Raw genomic sequence first — 22,164 nt, 5'->3', positions numbered from 1 at the left:
AGAGGAAGGATTAAAACTTTTATTGATAATTTCTTACAATATGGAAGTAGACCGTGTTGGTTCGTGCTACCCATTCTTCACTTCTCTGCAGTCACAAATCCTCCTTTTTTTCTTTTTGACAACCACCCCCCAAAACCTTAAACCTATTTTCTGCACTGTAGGACTTGGGGGGGGGAAAGCGAAAGGGATGAACCAAGTAGTGACAGTAGCCGTTCAGCTGTTTCTTTAAAATCGGCGTCTAGGATTACAGCGTCTGAGAAAGTCGGGCCAAAACCGCAATGACAACAACCAAGGGTGCCTTCTCCTAACAGAGGAGGCGTTCACATATCACCTGTTCATTTCTGTGATTCTTCTGGGCAGCTGTTGTCACAAATCCTGACCTTCTAGCAACCTTTAAAGTGCATATGACAGGTTTTCATGTTTTTGTATTCATTACTTGCTAAAACTCTGGAGAAATGGTGAATGGTCAAACTTTTATATCGCGTTTTTTCCAGCTTCAAGGCTCTCAAAGCGCTTTACATCAAGGAAACACACACATTCTTACACACACCAATGTATTCAGACACTGGTGATGTGGATTAGTGTCTTGCCCAAGGACAAAATAACAACAGTATTCATCTGTGGGAGCTGGAATTGCACCGCCAACCTGTGGGTCAATGGATCTAATCGGTCTATCAATGATGTTTATGCCGAGAGAGGGAGTCGAGCTGACAAGTCAAGTCAAAAACAACCAACTGAGCAATTTAGACATGTTTTGGTCAACATGTATTTAATATTATGGTTGCTAGGTAACAGTTATAAATTACTTCCACGCATGTCATATCTAACGCCTGTGTCCAAGCAGAAAAATTTGTAAACTTATAAACTTAATAAAAAATAAATAAAATGAGAAACACGATGATGTCACAACCGGGGCAGCAGCCATTTTGGTAGGCAAAAAAAAGCATCCGTATCAACAAGTCAACATCAACAGTCAACATCAACATCGTCAACAATTATCGGCGAGTTTTCAAAGTAACGTTTTTAACATTAACACTCAGTTTTAACATTTCAACATTCAGTGATTTAGAGTAAGATGATGAAGTCATGTCAAAACACTTCAATGCAAAACCCACTTCAAAATAAGACGAGTTATCTCATGACAGACATGCGCAACGCAACTGTCAACACAAACGAGCGGCCCCACTGACTTTTTGCCTACCAGCCACTGCGTACGTGCAGAAAAGTTGGATGTAAACAAAAACATCGTTTTCTCGTATATGTAAGATTTTTTAGTTAAAATGCAACTTTTCCAGTAGAGGGCCCGTTAAATACTTTTCTCTTTGGATGTGTTATTGCTTTGTCTATTAAAAGTTTCACAGGATGGCATTAAACCTTTCTATCTTCATGGAGACCAAACTGGACCAAGTTCCAAGTCATATGTGTGGAAAGGTGACCCTGCTCAGAGTCAGAATGTATGTTTTTCTTGGCATTTTTGAGCTGCAAAACCACCTCCAGTTTAGATAGAGATGTTTAATGTCATACTGTGGAACATTCCAGACAGAGCAAAGACACTACCATGGAAACAAGAAGGGGACGGACCCCCAACCAAAAAGTTAGACCTTTAAATCCTTGTTTTGTGAAATGATTAGTCACCTGGGTCGCCATGTGCGGCCCTATCCCTTTGCAACCCCAAGCCCCGTCCACTCCTCACAAAACTCCCACCGTGGCCCCTCCCCTTCCTTTGTGAATATTCATGAGCCATAAACTGAGGCATCGTATAACAAAAACGTCACAGAGAAAAGGAGAGCCACTTTTGAATGCCAAATCCCCAAGCACCCAAGGGTGTCTGGGCCGTTAGCCTCATTGTGCTATAACCGACTTTTATCCAACTGACATGGATTGGCCCGAACCTGGGCTGAACTTAAGGGGATCAAAGAATGCCTGTTAGTGCGTGAAATCAGAAGGATCGCTGCACAACGCTCAAGTTTAGAAAAAGCGTGCACAGATTTGTTGCTATTGAAAAATTATAAGTAGAGAAGCACGTGCGATTTTCCGTTGCTTTTGCCGTTAGACTTGAGATATCTGTTTAAAAAGTAGGACTCTGAATTTCAAAGCTTTAACATTTAAGAGAGGACTGAAATGTGAAATGATAAGCTCACAGAAAAATGTTAAAGGTGCATTGCGTAACTTTTTGGTGAAGTCTATGCTGCCTAACCTTCCTACCCGTTTGTCTAGGCAAATTTTTGCATTACAAGGTCAGATTACTGATCAGATCTGTGGAGAAGCGAGCCCACTTACAGTAATAATGCATGCAGTAAAATCACACACAATTAACTAAATTTAAGATAGATATTTAAGATATGTTTAACGTGGAATATGGCAGATATAATATGGTCAGACATAGATGAATATGACAGAGCAATTACATCTCCATGGAGACAAGCATATACTGTATCCTACCCTCAACCAGAAATGCCACACAATGCATCTTTAATACAGGACTAAACTATAGGAATGTGTTGTTTTTTTTTTTTGTTTTTTTTTGCAGAGGACATTCTATTATCTAATATCTTCTATTTTTCCATTTGATAATTACGTCAACTCAAATTTTGTTTTCGATTCAACTGCAATATAATGTAAAATAGATGATGGGAGTTGCAAGATTAATGTTTAGTAATTAGGGATGTGCAAAAATATCAGAATATCGATATATCGTATCATTTATGATGATACAGTATGGATATTGTGGGCTGACATATCAATATATCTGCATTTGTTGGTAAATTTAACAAAATGATTTTGTTACAGAGCTACAGTTTTGTTTCTTGTTCAGAGAAAGGAAACTCATTTATGCAACACATTTGACATTTTCACTGTTTTGAGGAGTAAAATATGCGTGTTTCATATGAACTTTGCACAATAAATGGTTTAACAAAGACTTTAAAACTTTTAGTGTCGCAGCCATGATTTAGCCATTATTTTTTATTGAACCGTATCGAATCGAAAGTTCACTGTATCGAGATATGTATCATATTGTGGCCTAAGTATCGAGGTATCGTATCAGCAACTTCTTAAATGATACCCAGCCCTAGTAATTATTATAAAAAAATATTCCACCTTACATCAGATCCGTACTAAGGACCTCCACTGAAAAGTTTACACGGGGTTAAGCGCTGCCAGTCACGCAAAAACAAGCTCGCTACCGGTGAAAAATAATACATAACATAAAATATAATGATAAAATAATGATGACAAACTAAAACCTAAAACTTTGCTTGGTTTAAATGTGAATTTGATGTGACCATGACTTGCGATCTTGCCTCATATATCTGCAGCAGTCCCATTAATTCTCCAAACACTGACTACTAATGCAATGTTTATTTAAAAACAGTTCAACGGAAATGCCATATCCGAGTCCGGCCATGCTTGAAAACCCCCTCACAGTTCACGCGCTCGCAATCCATCCATCAAGCACGTCGTTAATAATAATTGAAAACTGTTACCGCGGTAACTGAGCTGAACCATTGCTAATAGCTTATTGAGTGTTTAATTGTGAGTGTGTGTGAAGGCCCGCAATAGAAAGAGCTTTGGGACGGCCACTTGAGAAATAAAGCAAAGACTTGGCCACATCTGTTAGTTACATCTGCAAAATAATATCACATAAATGACTCAGGACAAGCTAAATACACACTTTAAATTAATCGATCGAAGCGCTGTGACATCAATCTACTTTTGTTGTTCTATAAAAAAGTTTTGGTTAGTTTTATCGCCGTTAATTTAATGTACCATCTGCAAAAACAACCCCCAACGGACCAGGCGAAGTTCTTCATCTTAATTTTAAACACAAATTGCAATTTAGCGCGAAACCTGCATCTTTTAAGCGGCAATAACAACGTGTTTACCGGGCGAGGTGTCTCCGAGGACGATTAGCATGTGGCGTTCTCCGGCAGGGATTAATCTCGCTAGTCGAATATCGCTACGGCAACTAATCCTTGGGAGTTTCCAGTCCCCCCCCAGAGGGAAAAGCATAATGACTTGGGTAATTCCTCACATTACCAAAGAGAACATTTGATAACAGAAGATAACAAGCAGTTGTCTGACTCTCGACTGGGCGATGAGAGCGTCATTAGCGGGTGACAGAATTTAGAAAGGCAAAAAAAAAAAAAAAAAAAAAGATACATGGATGACAGAGTGAGAAACGGTTTTAAAGCTGCACTGTGCAACTTTTCTGCTCGTCTCCATTGAGATATTATTGTTTTGCATTGTTATGGAAATAAACTTCACAGTGGAGACAGGTTAATGGTGTCAGATCTATGGAAAAGCGAGCCTGCACAGGGTAAGAATTCATGTTTTTATGGTGTTTTTAAGCTATAAAACACCTGTGTAAATGTAAAAGAGGTATGTTTAAAGGTGCACTATGTAACTTTTCCATTTGTTTTGATACAGACAGATCACACCCATCTGAACTCCCCAGTGACCAGACTCTTTGTAAAGTAATGAAGAAATGTGTATTCTACAGCAAAAACAGCAGCATTATCAAATCAAAATGTAAACAAATAATAATCATTTTAGAAACATCAATTTACACTGTATTAAAAATTGATGTGAAGTATGTTTCTAGAAGCCTTCAGTCATCTGTTTTCAACCTTTAGCTGATTAAAACTGTATTATTTTAAGGTGCACTGTGTAACTTTTTGGTTGGAGAGTCCATCACGTGTTTGTTTCTATGGATATGTCATTGCTCTGCCTGGAATGTTCCACAGTATGGCATTAAACAGCTCTACCTTATATTAACTCAATTATAGGTAGTTTTAGCTCAAAAATACCTAGAAAAACAGGCACTCTGACTGTGAGTGGGGTTGCCTCTTCACAGATCTGACCTGTAACTTGATCTGTTTTAGTCTCCATGAAGACAAGCGAGTAGCAAACCCTCCACCTTAGAAGTTACCTAGTGCATTTTTAACCATCGCCATAGAGATTAACAATTTAAAACTACATATTATATCTTTTGAAATGCTGAAACCCGGGGCTGTACAATTTTGTAAACAAAAACAAAACATCTAATGGTGATTTTTCTAGTAATCTTGTATAGCAATTACATTTGTAAGATATTCTCAAAAGGATTCTGTTCTGAGTGCGCATTGTAAACAACTCCAAGAACATTACCATTTGAGAGAAGACTGAAATACGAACTGATAAACTAATAAAAGAATGCATTTCAGTCTGTAAAGGTCTAAACTACAGGTATAATGAGATTTGTTTCATAAAAAAAAAGACGGGATATTTTGCAAAGAGAACATTTGGTAACAGATGAGAACAAGCAGAGGTCTGGGTCTGAACTGGAGGATGGGGATTTTAGCCTTGGCAGGATTTAGAAAGGAGGAGATAATATTTGGACAGTTTTATCTTCTTCACAAGGATACTTTTAAGTGTGGTGGTGGTGAAGAGGAGGCAGGCAAATGTGTTTTTGTCAGTTACAAATGATTTTGAGACTCCCTTAGAAGTTTCAAGAGCCAAAAATGAAGACAAGACAGTGCTATACACAGCTATTCTAACAAGTGCATTTACTTTGTCAGAGCAGCAAAGTGTTTTTCAAAGCCTACATTTTCAAGTTGACTTTTTTTCATTTAAAGCAACTCTGTGTAACTTTCTGTGGTTAAAATTGTAACATTCTCTGTAGAAATTGACGAGTTTTATGTTACACCAAAAGAGCAACATTTCCCGTGTAAGAAGCAGCTGGAGGTAGCCAGGCTCAAATTCATTTCTCTCCAGTGACTAGGTCAGAAATCGGAATACACTAGATGGTTTGCAAGAATCCTGGAAGTTGTAGACTGCGCACCGGCCAATCATTGAAGAGCTGTGAAGCCATGACGTCAAACTCAAGTGCCTGTCTGGGTCTCTTAACAGTAAACAAAGCGGTCGAGATGGATGCAGACGAAGCCATACATTCTGTGTTGGCAACGATTCCAGAGATCGAGGATTTAAAGCCGAAATAAAAGAATGTCTAGTGAATTTTATCAAGGGGAAAGACGTTATTGCCCTTCTTCCTACGGGATTTGGCGCATTATATAAATCACAACCAAATAGCAGCGATTGGTTAAATTAAAAAAAGTACCCGCCTACTGTCGAGCGAACGAATCCTAATGCTCCAAGGTCAGACGGTTTCCACGAAGTGAATTTGGCTGATGAATAAGGCTAAATCTGTGTAACTTTCTGTAGTTAAAATTGGAACATCTGTAGAAATCGATTGAGTTTTATGCTACACCAGAAGAGCAACATTTCCTGCGTAACAAGAAAGTGGAGGTCCTCCTCAAGGCCAAATAAGACTCGGGTTTGAGGAAATGCAAGCCTGTTCACAGTAAGAATTTTAAGTTTTTTATTTAGCAGAATTTTGTATTTTGGTATAAGAAACTCCCACAAAAATCATGCATTCTAAAATTCCTGGCTTCTTCCGTTGAACCATAAGACAACTGACCTCGAAAAACAGCTCGATTTGTAAAGTCTGTTCAGCTCTACATATTTAGTGCCAGGCTTTGAGGGGTTAAACTTCCCAATTGCCCCACCCTCACCCTGCTCCTGCCTCTCTCCATCTATGCCCAAATATACCCACTACCCAACAGAGACTTCCCAGTGCTTCCAAATCCAAGGCTGGGAGCGAGAGGTGCCATCTTGTGCCTCGTCTGGTGCCGATCGGAGCGCGGTTGGCAGCCCCGTGGCCCGTGGTCTTATCTCGGTTCCTGTTGGCAACGTACTGCAAGGGTTGGCACTGGTGGCTGCTTGGCATTTGTCTCTGTTTGTTCTATATAACCTCTCTTTGCTCGAGGCAGCTGTCCAAAAAGTGTATTAGCGGACTTATGTTAAAGTCCACAAATGTTAGCAGACACACTGGAACTTTTAGTGGATTAAGTGGTGTTAGCGTGGAAGTCGAGATCTGTGTGCTAAGTAGGGCTGCCGAGGATTTTTAAATAAAATTGAACTTGCAATAGCTGTTTTTTTTCCTTTGCACTAGAAGAAAATATTCCACCTTCACTGATTCTAAGCTATAACACGTACTAACACATAATTCACACCCTGTCAGCCACTAAAACCATGTGACTCTCTGTATTAATTATCAGTTAAGGGGCACTAAGTAAATTTTCTTGTGAAGAGTGAAGAGTCCACCTCCTGCTTGTCAAGATATTATTGGTTTGTCTGGAATGTTGCACAGTATAGCATTAAAATAATCCCTCTTGCATTTACTTGTACATTTTTTAGGAATGCAACAGTAATATTGTGGTATCGTATCGTCGAAAGTCTCTCAATAATATCGTGGACCATCACAATATATCGAATTACAAGTATCTCTGCAGCAATAGCTAAAAAAACAGAGGGAACTCCATAGACCATGATCCTTTGCTCCATTTCAGTGCAGACTATGAAGAAATAATTGTTATTAGTCGTTTTAGATCTTAGTTCTTTGGATTAAGTCTTGTCAAGGTATTTTAAAAGGAAAAAGTAGTATATTCACAGTTTTGTTATAGTCCACAAAATTTCACAATAAATATCGTACCGGGAGATTTGGATATTGTTACATCCCTAGCATTTTTATTGCTAGAAAAACACCTTGAAAAACATGCGTGTACTGTGAGCAAAAACACCTCTTCGCAGACTTCAGCTTATTATGTAAGCAAGATAAATTGAATGCTTTACTTTGGGACACTCTTGGTACATCAACAACATCTTAATGGAGGCAAGCAGGTGACTGATGCTCCATTGAAAAAGTTATATAGTGCAAATTTAAAATGTCTGTCTTTGGAGTTTTTGCTCCAGGGTTTCCCCAGGTTTGACTACCCCAAATTTAAGACTTTTTAAGACCTTTTTAAGCACACTTAAATGAAAATTAAGACCAACATCGCACCCATTATGCAGGCAAAAAACACCAGATCCAATTCTAATAATGACCAAACAACTACCAGTAATAAATCCAGATTCTAAGAGCCACTGTGGATCTTTCTCCACTGTACTGATTGTTTACTCATTGCCGTCGGCGCCAGAAACCAAAGTATTGTTCGTGCATACTCCAAATTAGATGTTCATTCATGTTACGTGATTTCACATTGTTTAGTTTTTTTTCCCCTCCCTCCTTTTAACATTCGCAAAGCAGCCCGGTTGAGTATACAAAAAATAGGCTAATGAAATTTAAGACCTTTGTGAAAAAAAATAAGACTTGGACAACATAATTTAAGATTTTTTAAGCCCTTAATTTAGGAACGTGACATTTAAGACTTTTTAAAGACCCCGTGGCTACCCTGTGCTCAAACTGTAGTGAAAGTAATAATTTAAAAAAATCAAAAAATTTAAAAGGAAAAAAAAATTAATTCAGAATCCAAATATTTCTTCACCTGACTGGAAATATAAATGAATGTAATAAGACTATTTACTGAATGTACTCGGTCTAGAAATCTTAGAACTTCTGAACAGTTTGAACTTTTATGTTTTTAAAAAGAAGTTCTACAGTTTCATGAGGGATAAGTAACAGCTACATAACACATTTGGATCAGTACCTGAAAAAGCTAGATCTTTACAAATACAGATTCAGTCCTAACACCGTGCCCTCTCTTCATTGTGTATGTATGTGGAATTTCACCTCCCGAAGGAGCAGCAAACTAAGAGAGGAACAAACAGATGAGATGATCAGGCGCTTGGCAACGTGTTATCACAGAGGAGAGACAGCAGCCCTTTGAACAGGAAACACGACCTAGCACAACCTCACAAAGCCCAATATTACATCCCCTCAAAAAGCCAGCACGATCTTATTATCTACAGAAACCCACCAGCGCTACAATATCCCCAAGGGTGCTGCAAATATTACCAACAACGTGTCCTTGGTTTCCAAAGCGACGAGCATGAATTAGAAAGAAGTCAACAAGAAAGTTTGGGGATCTGAAAAGCTTTGAAGTGTGTTTGACAGGTTTTCATGTTTTTGTAATTATGACTTGGTTTGATGGAGGAGTGTTTGTGGTGAATATTTATCATGGTTTTACATCAGTTAAAGGTGCATTGTGTAACTTTTTGGTTGGGGGTCCATCACATAGTTGTTTTCATGAATATGTCATGACTTTAAACAGCTTTACCTCACTTTTATTCAATTACAGGTGGTTTTATAGCTCAAAAATACCTAGAAAACCTCTATTCTGACTGTGAGCGGGATCACCTCTCCACAGATCAGACTTATAACTTCATCTGATTTGGTCTCCATGAAAATAGAAAGGTCAAATTCTAGGGGTGTAACGATATCCAAGTCTCACAATACGATATCGTCATGGTATGAACCTCACAGTACGATATTTATTGTGATATCGTGGGAAAGCTCATGATTAGGGATGTAAACAATATCCAAATCTCTCTGTACGATATTTTCACTATATACATCTCATGGTACAATATTTATTGCGATATTTTGTGGAGGCTAATGTGCTACTTTTTCCTTCACAAGACTTAATCCAAAGAACTAAGACTTAAAAGTGCTTAGAACTGTTATTTCTTATTGTAGTCTACACTGAAATCGAGCAAAGGATCATGGTCTATGTAGTTTCCTCTGTCTTTTTTAGCTATTGCTGCACCATAACTCTTAATTTAAGCAAAGAGACTTGTAATTCGATATATTGTGATGGTCCACAATATTACTGCGAGAACTTTGACGATACGATATCACGATATTTTGGCTATTGTTACATCCCTATCAAAAGCTGTACTATAAAACATTCCAAACAATCTGTAAAACATTCCAAAGCAATAACATCTCCATGGAGAAAAGCATTTGAGGGACCCTCTAACCAGAAAAGTTACACAATACACCTTTAAGGCAGTTTGTTGAAAAACATTTAGAAGAAAAGTACAAAAATACACAAATAGTGGAGCGTTCTAAACAGAATACCTATGTAAGGACAATTTCCACAAAAGGAAGGCATTTTTCTAGCAGTTTAAACCTTTATTTAACAAAATAAAGTTGCTGCCATTTATTTTTATTAGTCTAATCACTATAAACTATAAACTACTGAGCAATTTAGACAAGTTTTGGTTGCTAGGGAACAGTTACTGAATTATCTCTGTGTATGCCATACTTGTTGACTATCTGTGTCCAACCAGGAAGTAAAAATGATAAACTTCAAAATTTTAAAACTAGGAAGAAATAGTCAAGATTTTTTGTAAAATCTTAAATGTACTCATGTTAATTCTATTTTAACCTTTTATATTCTTTAAATGCTGACAGGTATTATACATAGGAAGCGTGACATTTCCAGTAAAGCAAGTCTGTTCTCAACACCTACAGTAATTCTCCATGTTTTTCTTTTTGAATCTCAAATACCTTCAGGCTTATGACGACGAGAGCCGGTGTGAGGTGAAAGGTAACTCTCCTCACCGTTTGGAATTTCCAGTGAAGATGACGAATACATTTGACGGATCACTGGTCCTTTGAAAATAGATATCGGATGATTCACTGGCTCATTTTGGTGTCTTCTTTGTACTGAATTAAAGGCAACGTTATAATGTTGCTTCTATATTCACTTGCAGGGAGTAGTATGGCTATATTTGGGGCTAGTGTGTGTTGGGATAGTAGCCCCAAACAAACAAGAATTACAACTTAAACATTTTAACGCTACGTTTATATGATGATGGTCTGAACAGAAGACGCAAAAGTGGCGCCGCGTCTTAACTTTTTATTCCATTTAGACGAGCCTTTTCGGAAGGAAATCTGCGTGCATACAGTGACGCAAAAGTGTCTGGAATTCGATTTGGTATGCATGTCAGGCGACTAGGTGTTGACGCTAGGTGATGATTTATGTGACGTAAACACGTACGCGACGTGAGCAGATCTGACCAGAGTTTTGCGTCTTGGGCAGTGCAGACGGAAACGCTACGGCGGAGAGTATTCAACTTTTCCACTCTGGAGGGTGATTTCAGATTTTTGCGCTTTTAAGCCCACAAAACATCCTTGCCATCTAAACGAAAGGCACTTCCGATAAAACATTTTGTCGATTTTACCCACAAGCGTTCTCATGTGAACAGGCCCTAAGTCTGTAAATGTTATTGTTTGATTGGAATATTTCACAGTATGGCATTAGACATACTGTATTTATCTTGTATCTGTTCAATTACAGGTTAAAGTTATACCTTGTAATTACGCATTCTTACTGTGAGCGGGGTCGCCTCTCCACAGATTTAACCTGTAACTTGGTCTGGTGGTGTTACCTGCTTGAGTCCATGGAGAAATACATGTTTATATTCCCATACTGTGGAACATTTGTGGCAAAGGTATAACTGAATATCTGAATTAAAACAAACAGATGACGAACCAAATGGAAAACACTCTGTTCTACCTTGTGATGTGGTAATACAGGAAGTGCTCCACTGTGTTTTTAAGCTCCACACATGGATGATTTTAGCTCTGGTATTGCCAATCTCTGCTGAACTAAAGGTAAAAAATGTAGCTGTTAACCTGAAAACTACCGCTTCATAACATCACAAGGTAGAAAGGGGAAGTTTGAGCTTTAGAGATGTAGACAGACTAAAAATAAAAGATTACTCAAACACATGTGAATGAAACAAAACACAACTCCGGATATGTTTTTGATGAGGTAACAACATTATAACGTGGCGTAAAGCTCAAGAGAGTCAATTTCTGGTTGTATAAGACCTTTAAAGGCTGTAATGAGTTGGATAGAGTTTCAAAACCACTGCTTCCTCACTCGAAAGGATATACAAGTGTTTTTCAGCTGGTCTGTGTTAGTGCTATAAAGAATTCCTGGAATGGTTTCTGTTTTATAAAGGCCTGGGTGTATTAGAAGAGGCCAGACCGAAGCCAAGGATCAGAGGACGTGCGTAAATTCATGGGTATTTGTCCAAAAACTGGTGTCAGGCGCTGTCACAGAGGCATGTTGATATAAATTGGTAGATAATAGCTTTTTGGAAAGGTTTGCTGTATTTAAAATCGTGTCCATAGTGATTTCAGTGAGTTTATTCAGGGTCTCCATCCAAGTTAGAGCAGCTATTTTGAAGAGTTCACCTTCTGCTCTTGTCAAAACAAACCTAATAGAAGACACTTTTTAATTGGCCTTCCTTGCATTTCATTAAAGTCCTTGCTTAAGAGCAGAGGATCTAAAAGGTGTCACGGGTTGACAATGCTTTGTTGTATTTTTTCAAGGACGAACATCTGTTACTGGAAATCAGCCAACTTAACTATCCCCAGTCTTAAGGAAGTAGGGCTAAAGAAATTCTGCTGAAGAATAAATAAGTTCTGCAGATTGATTGGTCAAAAACTCTCAAAACTTTTACGTATCTCTAAGTATCTGATCCAAACTGCACAATTTATGTAGAGAATAATCTTACGCAAAGTCACTCACTTTTTTTCCTAGTTTCTAGTAATTGTCCCATATAAATCCTTTAGTAATCGACTAATACAAATCAGCCCTACAAGAAATTAGCTCAGATTTTTACTGTGTGTTTAAACTCCATACACTAAGGCTGTGCAATTAATCGAATTTTGATTGCGATTTCGATTTGTGTGGCAAACACACATAATTGAGTTGACGATTTAAATGATTTAAAGCTTAACAAAGTTTATTTTTGGGATATTTGTTATACAAAGAAGTATGTTTATTTTAATGTTTAAATATAGAGATTGTAGAACAGTTGGATATATAGTTTATGTTCGATATATTTATGTTTTTCTATGCCTTATTTCATGTTCAAAGTATATTTTATTCATTTTATGTTTTATACATCGCAAAACTGCTCTAAGGTACATATTTGTAGCCTATTTTTAATTTCAGTTTTTAAAGTTTTGCATAAATTATCAATAACAAAGTGTGAGAGAGAAATGCTGAATAAATGCATGGTGTCACTAAAAATAATCGTCTGAATAATTGTGATTTCAGTGTTGATCAAAATAATCAAGCAGCCCTACCATGCCCCGTAACTAGAATCATTTGGATGATCGCCTCTGGAATTACCTATTTCTTCTGAACTAAATGTAAAACTACGGCTTCATAACAACATAAGGTAGAACATGAGCGTTTTGAGCTTTGGAGATGTAGACAGACTAGTAATAAAGAGTCACTCAAACAAATTTTTCTCGACTAAAGGTCCACAGCCCTACAAGAAAGTAGATTTGTTTTCCTGTCTATTGGAAACAACTGCTATCTGCTACTGCTACCCCATCATCTGTCTGCATTAACAGGGTCCTGGCCGCCACATGACAGAGATTGGACAGGGTATCAAAGGCCAGAAAGCATGATGACCAGCAGAGAGGGGAGGAGTGCAGAGAGAGAGAGGAGGGGGCCTAAGGGTGCCAGCTGCCATGGCGATGTGACATTAAGGTCAGAGGTGTGGTCTATAGCTAACATGGGTTGATGACGGTAATGATAAGGAGGTCAGCCGAAGCCACTTTGTGTGTTAAAGAGCGTCTGCATGCTTACAACATGATAAATGGAGTTAGAGAGCGCAATGATACGTATCTAAAAGCAATTTGTCTCACAATATTGCTAAAATTGGCCTATTAAAAATGAACTATGCAACTTTTAATATTATTATTTTGACTCAGATGTTCCGCAGTATAATGTTAAACTTAAATATCTCTATGGAAACAAGCAAGTTACTGGTCTGATCCTTGGGAAGTGGAAAAATGCATGTTTTTCTGCGATATTTTTAAGCAGTAACTGGATAAATGCAAGAACGATGAGTTTAATGACTAGCACAGCAACCACATTTCTATAAAAACAAGCAGATAGGAGACCATTCACCAGCAAAAGTTACATTGTGCACCTTTAAATGGCAAACTAATAGGGAGTTAATACATTTGTAGAGATCTAACATCACAGGTTTTATGAAAAGGTTTTTCCAAATTGTCACTGCGATAAGGCTAATTTGCACGTAAAGAATCCATAGCGTAATTCCATCGGCCATTGCTTCAACCACGAATTCTCCAAAAGTTGTCAAACTCAACAAACCAAGCCTCTTTCACTTACTTGCCACCTCCAGCGACGCGTTACGACTGACAGCCTCTCCCAGGTAGTTCCTCGCCACACACACGTACACGCCTTCGTCCGGCTTGCTCCTCCGCCCGTGGACGATCCTCAGGAAGAAGAGCGCCCCGCTGGGTAGGAGCATGCGGTGAGATCTGGGGTCCTCTCTGTCCGTATCAACGCGCTCGCCATCTTTGTACCACTCTATAATCGGTGTGGGTCTGCCCTCTGCTTTACAGTTCAGAGTGGCCGGTTCACCTTTGGATACGATCAGGTCCGATGGGTGTTCGACAATTCGGGGGGCGGAGTCTTCCAGCCTGTGTCTGGTGCCTGGAAAGGAGAAGAAGATGTGGTTAGGAAAAGAACTGAGCTATCTAAAAATGTCCAATTGAAATTTTTCTCTGTTCTGTTCGAAGTTCACATCCTAATTTTCCAAGAGAACTGACAAAAAGAATGAATTATGAACTGAGAAACTAATACAAGAATCACATTTTTTAACATGTATAGATCCTAAATGCAGAATAAGACTAATTGCATCCATTGAAATTCAATTGTAATTAATCTTACTCAGAAACAAAGAATCGTTTTAATTGGAAAACGTTAATTTAGTGTTCACAAACTTAGAAGATAGTTTGCAACAACCTCCCAACTTATAGTCTTTAAAAGTTGTTTTGAAACTCTGGAAATACAAGTTTTCGGTGAAGCTACTCTAGTCTAAACCTACACAATACTAGAAAATAACTATTAAAAAGTATTTTCTGGTGAATTTAGTTTTCTACCCATTCAAAAAAGCAAACGAGTAGTAACTAAAACAACTGAAATGACCAATCTAGTTTTAAAAGATTAAAAAATGCAAGAAATTTTTGATGACAGCAACACAGTTTCATAAGTATCTATTAACACGCAAAGGAAAAAATAAATACTAAATCTGTCACATGGATAACAAATTTTGCAATAACAACTATAGAAGCAATTAGATATATATTTACTATACGCTGTACAGCTTTGGTAATGACTCTTAAATGCTTAGGGGGAAAAACTCGTCACCACCTGTAGTGTGAACTGTAACAAAGCGATTCATTAAGTCTGCCCCCTGACTGTGAATATCAAGCAACACAACATGGTCGCATTTGTGTAGGAAGAGACTCGAAGAAAAAAAAAACAAAAAAAAAACACATTGCACAATCCTCCTCTGAATGCGAAGTGTGGGCGCTACTTCTAAGAGCAAATTCACTTGGCCTTTTCGAACCCTCAAGAGGGAACAAAATACATGCATTTTTATTTCCCGCTAAATTTGCATATAGTACAATATATACACGGTGCAATTTTATGTGTAAATAAAAAGCACCAAGGCGCAGTACCTGATTTTTACGGTCATAAAAACAGGAAAAACAAAACGGTTTGCAGTGGTCCAAAGTTATTCCTATTAATTATTCATTACTATGAATTTACAAGCGCTTTTCACAATTTCCATACACCAGAGCAGAGTTTTGCCTTGATGCTGACAACAGCTAGCATGCGAATGGGCTCTTCCTGATTGCCAGACATGAAAACGCTTAATCATTAAATGCAGACAGTACAAAACAGACTTAATTTGACCTCAACAGCTGCAAATACAATATATCTGTATTGAGACAGGATGATTTTTTGTCAAATAAATGGGAAAAATAATCAGGTACAAGCCCTTTAACCATGTTGGGAATGTAAATATTATAATAAAAATTGCGCAAAGCATAATTTTAGCTTGTAAATTAATTTAGTTGATGTTTCTTTTCACTAGAGCGTCCGCCATTTTTCTTATAAAAACTGATTGAACCCAATAAATGAAGACAGCGACGAAAGAGGACAGAGACAGAGACGAGGTAATTCCCACAGGTTTCAGGTCCTGCTTTGAAATTGCTTTTTTCAACCCCTCCTTCTTTCTATTCCATTTCTGCCTTCACTTTGAATGACAGTGTGTTGGTCGTACAATTACGTATGAATAGCAATAACACAAATTCAAGCACCACCAGAACCAGTGAAATTGTCTCCCTGGAGAAGAAGACAAAAGCACAGAAACAAGAGGTATGGCTTGTAGGGCTGCAAAATTAAACGCAATTGAGTTGAAATTTGAATGGATGCAATTAGCAAATCACAAAGGCTGCAGTTTTTTTTTTTAAATACTACAATTTCTCTACAGACAACTAAATATTCTGTCTTATTCTGCATAAAAACTGCTAACCTTGTATTTGAGATCTAAACGAACATTTTCTGAAAGGTGATCAGTTTGCCAGGTCTTATTTCTGTTTTTGTCAAATCATTTGGACGCGTTTAAAATGTGAACTCTGAACATAATCCTATCTATTTGGATAATGTCAGCCGTGGAATAGGCTCTGTGCACAATAGCGCATCACTGCTTCCTGTTCCAATTTTATATCTATTGTTTTTTTCGCTGAGTAGTGCTAAAATGAATAATAATAATCCATTTTATTTATATATCGCGCTTTTCAGGACAGTCAAAAACGCTTAACAGAACACACATTAAAATAAATAAAGAATAACTATTTAAATTAAAAGACAAGGCATCCAACAGTGAGTTGCAGGTAGATCTTAAATGTTAAAAACTACACAAACAGAATTAAAACTTCACTAAAAGGCACCTCTGCTTTTAGAAAGGTAGAGCTTTGTGTCCCGATGCTAACGCTAACGCTAATTTTAAGGCATAACAATAATAATAAGTATTAAAATAATGCCGCAAACTGAAGTAGTCTACACTTAAAAGCAATCAGGTAGTCTTTACTTTAATAAAATGTTAATAGGCTGTTTATTTGATATTTTATGATTTGAATAAAAGCTGCTGTAGCTAGCATGCTGCTGTGTAAACAAAGCCGATTGCCAATCTCTGCTGCACTAAACGTAAAAGGTAGCTGTTAATTTGAAACACAAAACATAAATCACTAATCGTTTTCCCGGGATCTTGTTGCCTGCATGTGTCCATAGACCACAGTTACTCTCTGTTCTCCCCAGGCTTATGTTGTAATCTGTCACTGTCCGGCTACAGTGGACTTCCAATACACTGGAGAGTTCAGACAGTGCTTAAAGGGTCACTACCAACTTTTTCAAGGACTAGCAGCTACGTGATGGATGAATCGCCTATAGTAATAGACATGTGTTTCTCAAAATGTGGGACTGGTTCCAATGTGGGATGAAAAAGTTTAACGTTCGTATATGATTTGGTTTATGCCGCCTTCTGTTGTGCTCGGGAACTCGGGGAAAAGTGCAATGGAACGGTCAATCAAATTGTTCCGAAACACAAACTCGGGCTAGTTCAGTTTAGACCGAGTTGGCTGGATTTACGTCACAGCAAAAATCGCAGTGCACACAGTAAACGGGGAGAATTGTCTTTTTGTCATTTTGATATGTTTAGTTGTGTATATGTAGAGAAAGTGTCTTCTAAAAAATTTGTAGTGACATTTAGTGACTTTTTTTCACATCAATAGACAAAGACAGATGTTTTTTGTTTTGTTTTTTTCTGTGCATGTATAGTAAAACTGCCATAATGGAGTTGCTGACAGCTAATAGACTTTTATATTATTATATTTATATTTATTTTTATATTTATAGGCTCTATTCATGCTTACGTCACAAACCAGGAAGACGTTTGGAAACATGTGATGACAACTTCCTGTGTAGTTTCTGACACTGGGCTCGCCGACCGACTGTGATCAAACCCTAAATGAAGATCGCATACGTATGTGCTGTTTGAATCTTGAATTTGGCGCCTTTATCTTTTCTAATTGCATGTACCCAGTGCACTCGGAGTTGTGTGCTGGTGAGGAAATTATGAAAACTGAGGTATGGTTGTAATTATTGATTAGCCGAACATAACGGAAAGCTACAATGACATTTAGATGAAGAAAACTGAGCCATTTTGGCAGAACAGAGTCCACCGGAAGTTGTCATTGCATGTTTCTAAAAGTCTTCCTGGTTTGTGACGTAAGCGTGAATCGAGCCTATTCGCAGAAGATACCTGACGTTCACTACCTCAAGGTTCAGTCAGAGGGGGTTGAGATCTTTGAGATTCGAATGTAACCCAAGTGAGCTCTATGTAGTCTGTCTCAAATATTGTTCTACATACTGTACATGGTTCTCATAAACTCAAAAAAATAAACATGAAACTTTCTCAGGCATCCATATTTTCCCCATCTGTTGCAATGGAACGCATTTACAACAGGAGAACTGACTCGTATTTATCATCTACCAACATTCAATAGAAAGTGGCGTTAGTCCAGGTTTAGATCTAATTTAATCCTGTTTTGTTATTGTTACTCATTACCATATTTTCTCTGGATTAGTCAAAAAGCTATGCTAATTTGACTGAATAATAGTTATGCTTTTAAGAAGATAAGGAGAAAATTTGGGCACTAAAACTATAAAATATTCTGCTTTTAATTTTCAGTAAGAAACACTCCAAATAGCGACCAAGTTAGTAGTTTTGATTATGTTTTCATGTTTTATTAATGTTCCACAGTATGAGATGTTTTCAGAATACTTTGGAGCAATAAAAACACATTGTACACATTGTATTTTTTAAAGACTTCATGAAAGTCTTGGACATAAATGAAGTTTGATGTTCTGTCAGTATTTTAATATTTGGCTGTGAAATCTAAGGGTCCCACTTCAAAGGCAGAATTAGCACCTTGAGAATTATAAATAAACCTGATGTCGAACTCTTAGCTACGTTTATCTTTCAGTTTCGTAACATAATCCTGACATTTGTGTGCTCTTTGCCATGATGTTCTTTCTTCAACCTTTGACGCACTTGAAAACAGTAAAAGCCTTAGATATAGGGGCTGGTAATCTTATCCTATGAGGGAGTTTAGAATTTGCCAAAAGGAAATATAAGATGACAGCAAAAATGTGCCTCTTTTGCAGTAAACGTTATCAAGATCATCTACAGAGGAGGTGGTTGGAATGAGACCAGCGATGTCGGAAAGTCTAACGCAGCCCTAGTGTAAGTATAATTTCATAATTTTTCTTGCTTGAATGAAAGAAGTTCAAAGGGTCCCGTATGTCTGATATCATCTTAATAAGTATTAGCTATCCCAAATTCCTGCTCCCAAAAGTGACAAATCCTCTGTGGGAATGTGAGATTAAAGTGCATTTGAAAGGTTAGACTAATCATTTCACTAAAATATAGCTTAAATAATTATACTGAAGGTTTTACTGAAATATGGCCTATTTTTAAGTTTTTTAAATTTATAATTTCACTTTCTTGTTGCACATAGGTGGTAGATGTATGCATACCATATTTTTCGTACTGTAAGGTGCACTTAAAATCCTTTAATTTTCACAAAAATCAACAGTGCGCCTTATGTATTGTGCTTGCTTGAACCGATTTTATGTGGTACACGGCGCTCAAAAGTCTGTCAAAATGTTTTAGTACGACTGGTAAGCTACGAAGCCACGCCACTTGATGGATTGTCGGGAGTATTACGGCTATCGTAGTCAGGAGCCTCGCGGAGTCCGATAGAAGTTGACCAGCGTACAAGGAGCAAGCTGTTTTTTTTTTTTTTTTTCAGATCTTATAGTTTATGCAAATTAGCCATGTGGTTTTAAGTTTCCTTTCTGTAAGACATAAACAAATGTGCGCAAAGCTGCATCTAACACATTATTACTCAGTGTATATTTGAGTCCTCCTCATAGGAAATAAAAAAAACAAACTTAATTTATCCACCTGCATTCACATTCATAATATACATTCACCAAGACACGGAGGCAACGCTGGGCGAATTATGCCACGATCTACCGATGGATCGTGGACGCCTGGGCTAAGGTCTCAGTCTCCAATGTCGCCTGTTTGTTTCGCTTAATGCGCCTTAAAAACCGGTGAGCTTTATGTATTAAAATAGATGATCAAATTCAACATTATTGATATTGCGCCTTATAGTCCAAATAATACAGTATGTTTTTCTTGAGTTTTCAGACCATCTTTAAACTTTTTTGACAGTGTTTGACAGTTTTGGACAGTACTAATTTGTGCATTGCGTCACCACGGTTACTCCTACGTATTCCACCATTAGAGATAAACGTAGAACACCCCCAACGTGATGTCAGCGCAAAGTACCAATAGTACTAGAGTTCCGCACTGATGGTCTTCCTCTCAATACAATTACACCCACAAAGAGGCTGGAATGGAAGACGGGGCTCCTCAGTTAGAATCTAATGGGAGCCTGGCAACAGTTCAATCCCAATCCCAGATTAGGTCGACATTTTCCTCCCAGCGCTAAAAGCAACGCAAAATGTCATCAGATCCACCTATAACAGGGAGCCCCGATCTTATTTCACTGGCTTTACCGGCAAAGAGGCCTTCTAGAAGCTTCCCTTTCACATTTCCGTCTTTCACAGAAAATCTATGCTGCTAAAACGTAAGGAAATGGTGATTGAAAGAATTAGACGCATCAGGTGCTGCTAAAGGCGCCACGGGCAGAGCTTTAATCTTATTCATTTTCAGAGTAAAGAGATTTGTAAACGCCCCATGGATCAAAAAAAATCTTTAATCTTTAATCTTTTGCTTACAAAGTACTGACTAGGTTGCAAACTCATTTCTATTTGTTCACGCATTATTTCACAGCAAGAAAATTCGACTCCAGGGCTTTTCAGTGGCGTTTGCGTGTTCTCCCTGCGTCTGCTTGGGTTTCCTGAATATACATTTTTCGCCATCAACCCAAAACATGCACAATGGGTCAAATGCTCCAGCTATAAAAAAGGTACTCCTGATTAAGACTAGCTCAAGAACTGATGTTGGCTCTTCTCCTCCAGCATTGAAGAATGGGTCAAATTTAAAGGACAAATTTCCCTTAAGTTTTTGATTTGATTCGTTTTTATTTCGAATTTGTGCCAAGAAAGAAACAATAATCATATACATACATTATATGTACATTATATTATTATACATACATTATAAACAACAGAAAAGCTCATTTCTCAAAAAGGAGTGGGAAGAAGAAAATAACTTATATTAACCCACTCCTTTTCTTTACATAGTTTCAAAAATTAAAAAAATGATGACAGAACTTTATATATATTTACAGCAAAATAAATTACCAACTATGCATACTAAATATAATTTTAATCAAATTTCTTTCTTTTCTTTTTGTATTGTACCATATTAGTACCATATTGGTCGTACAAACTAAAAATAATGAATGAAAATAAACACTTTTCTGTTAAAGGGCACGTCACTGGTTTGTTTTTTTTGCCTAAAATGTTTCTCCGTATGGCATCAAACTTATCTATCCTGAATTTTGTCAATTATAGGTGTTATAACTGCTAAATAAAACCTTAAAAACATGCATTCTAAGTATTTCTTACTGTAAGTGGGTTGGCCTTTCCACAGATCTGACCAGTAACTTGTCACATGGAAATTCATGGACGAAGACATGTTTAATGCCATACTGTGATATATTCCAGGCAAACATTTCCATGGAAACAAGAAGGTGGCAGACCCTCCTCCAGAAAAGTTACATAGTAGTAATAATTATGTAGGTGTATGGCATCATCAGGCTAAGTTGGAGGTCAGATCTGTGGAGAAGCAAGCCAGCACAAAGTAATGCATGTTTTTAAAGGTGTTTTACTTTTCCAGCTGGTTGCCATGGAAATGTTTTGACTTGGGTGTGGCAGTAAAGTTATATATCGTCATGAAAACGAGCATACGCCGTCAATAGACTAAGTTACAAGTCAGATCTGTGGAGAGGCGAGCCAGCTCACAGTAAGAACATGTGTCTTTCAAGGTATTTCTGAGTAATCTAACAAATGTTATTGAATAAATGCTACATAGATAGATAGGTGTCTGTCAAATTAGCTCATTTTTTTCATCAAATTACACCTCAGAAAAGTGTAGAGCAGTGGGTTTCCGATTGAATTTCACCTTTCAAACCGTCATTTCTTCCTTAGCCTCCCTGAAGTCCACTGACCGCTAGCTAGAGAGGGCCTGACTAATGGCCTTTTAGCTTCCACACTATCTGGATCTGGTTTGTCTGGAGGGAAGGAGAAGGAGGAGACAGAGACTTTAAGAGAGGACTCATAAATTTTACAGCGAGCAGTTGGAATGGAGCTGGCCAAGTGGAAAAGTAAAGGAAAAGAAGGAGGAGAGACCACCGTGCACAGAGCTAAATATCAGCAGAGGGCACCCATGTGA

General features: G+C 37.7%; 1 protein-coding gene across 3 annotated transcripts in view; it reads right to left on the bottom strand.

Moving 5' to 3' along the window:
* The window catches only part of robo3 (roundabout, axon guidance receptor, homolog 3 (Drosophila)), a 213,644-nt gene that overhangs the window by 161,985 nt on the left and 29,495 nt on the right, over positions 1-22,164 (bottom strand). For 2 of the 3 annotated variants that reach the window (XM_055148486.1, XM_055148487.1), the window contains exon 2: positions 13,989-14,315. In XM_055148486.1, coding sequence (XP_055004461.1) covers positions 13,989-14,315 — 327 coding nt within the window. Of the gene's footprint in view, positions 1-3,884; positions 3,972-13,988; positions 14,316-22,164 lie in introns of those variants that run through there. The other variant, XM_055148488.1, reaches the window with a different exon arrangement.

This window comes from Boleophthalmus pectinirostris, unplaced genomic scaffold, assembly GCF_026225935.1.
Source record: "Boleophthalmus pectinirostris isolate CB_2022bp ecotype Guang Dong unplaced genomic scaffold, ASM2622593v1 HiC_scaffold_12, whole genome shotgun sequence".
Lineage (NCBI taxonomy): Eukaryota > Metazoa > Chordata > Actinopteri > Gobiiformes > Gobiidae > Boleophthalmus > Boleophthalmus pectinirostris.
This window is presented reverse-complemented; position numbering and strand designations above follow the sequence as displayed.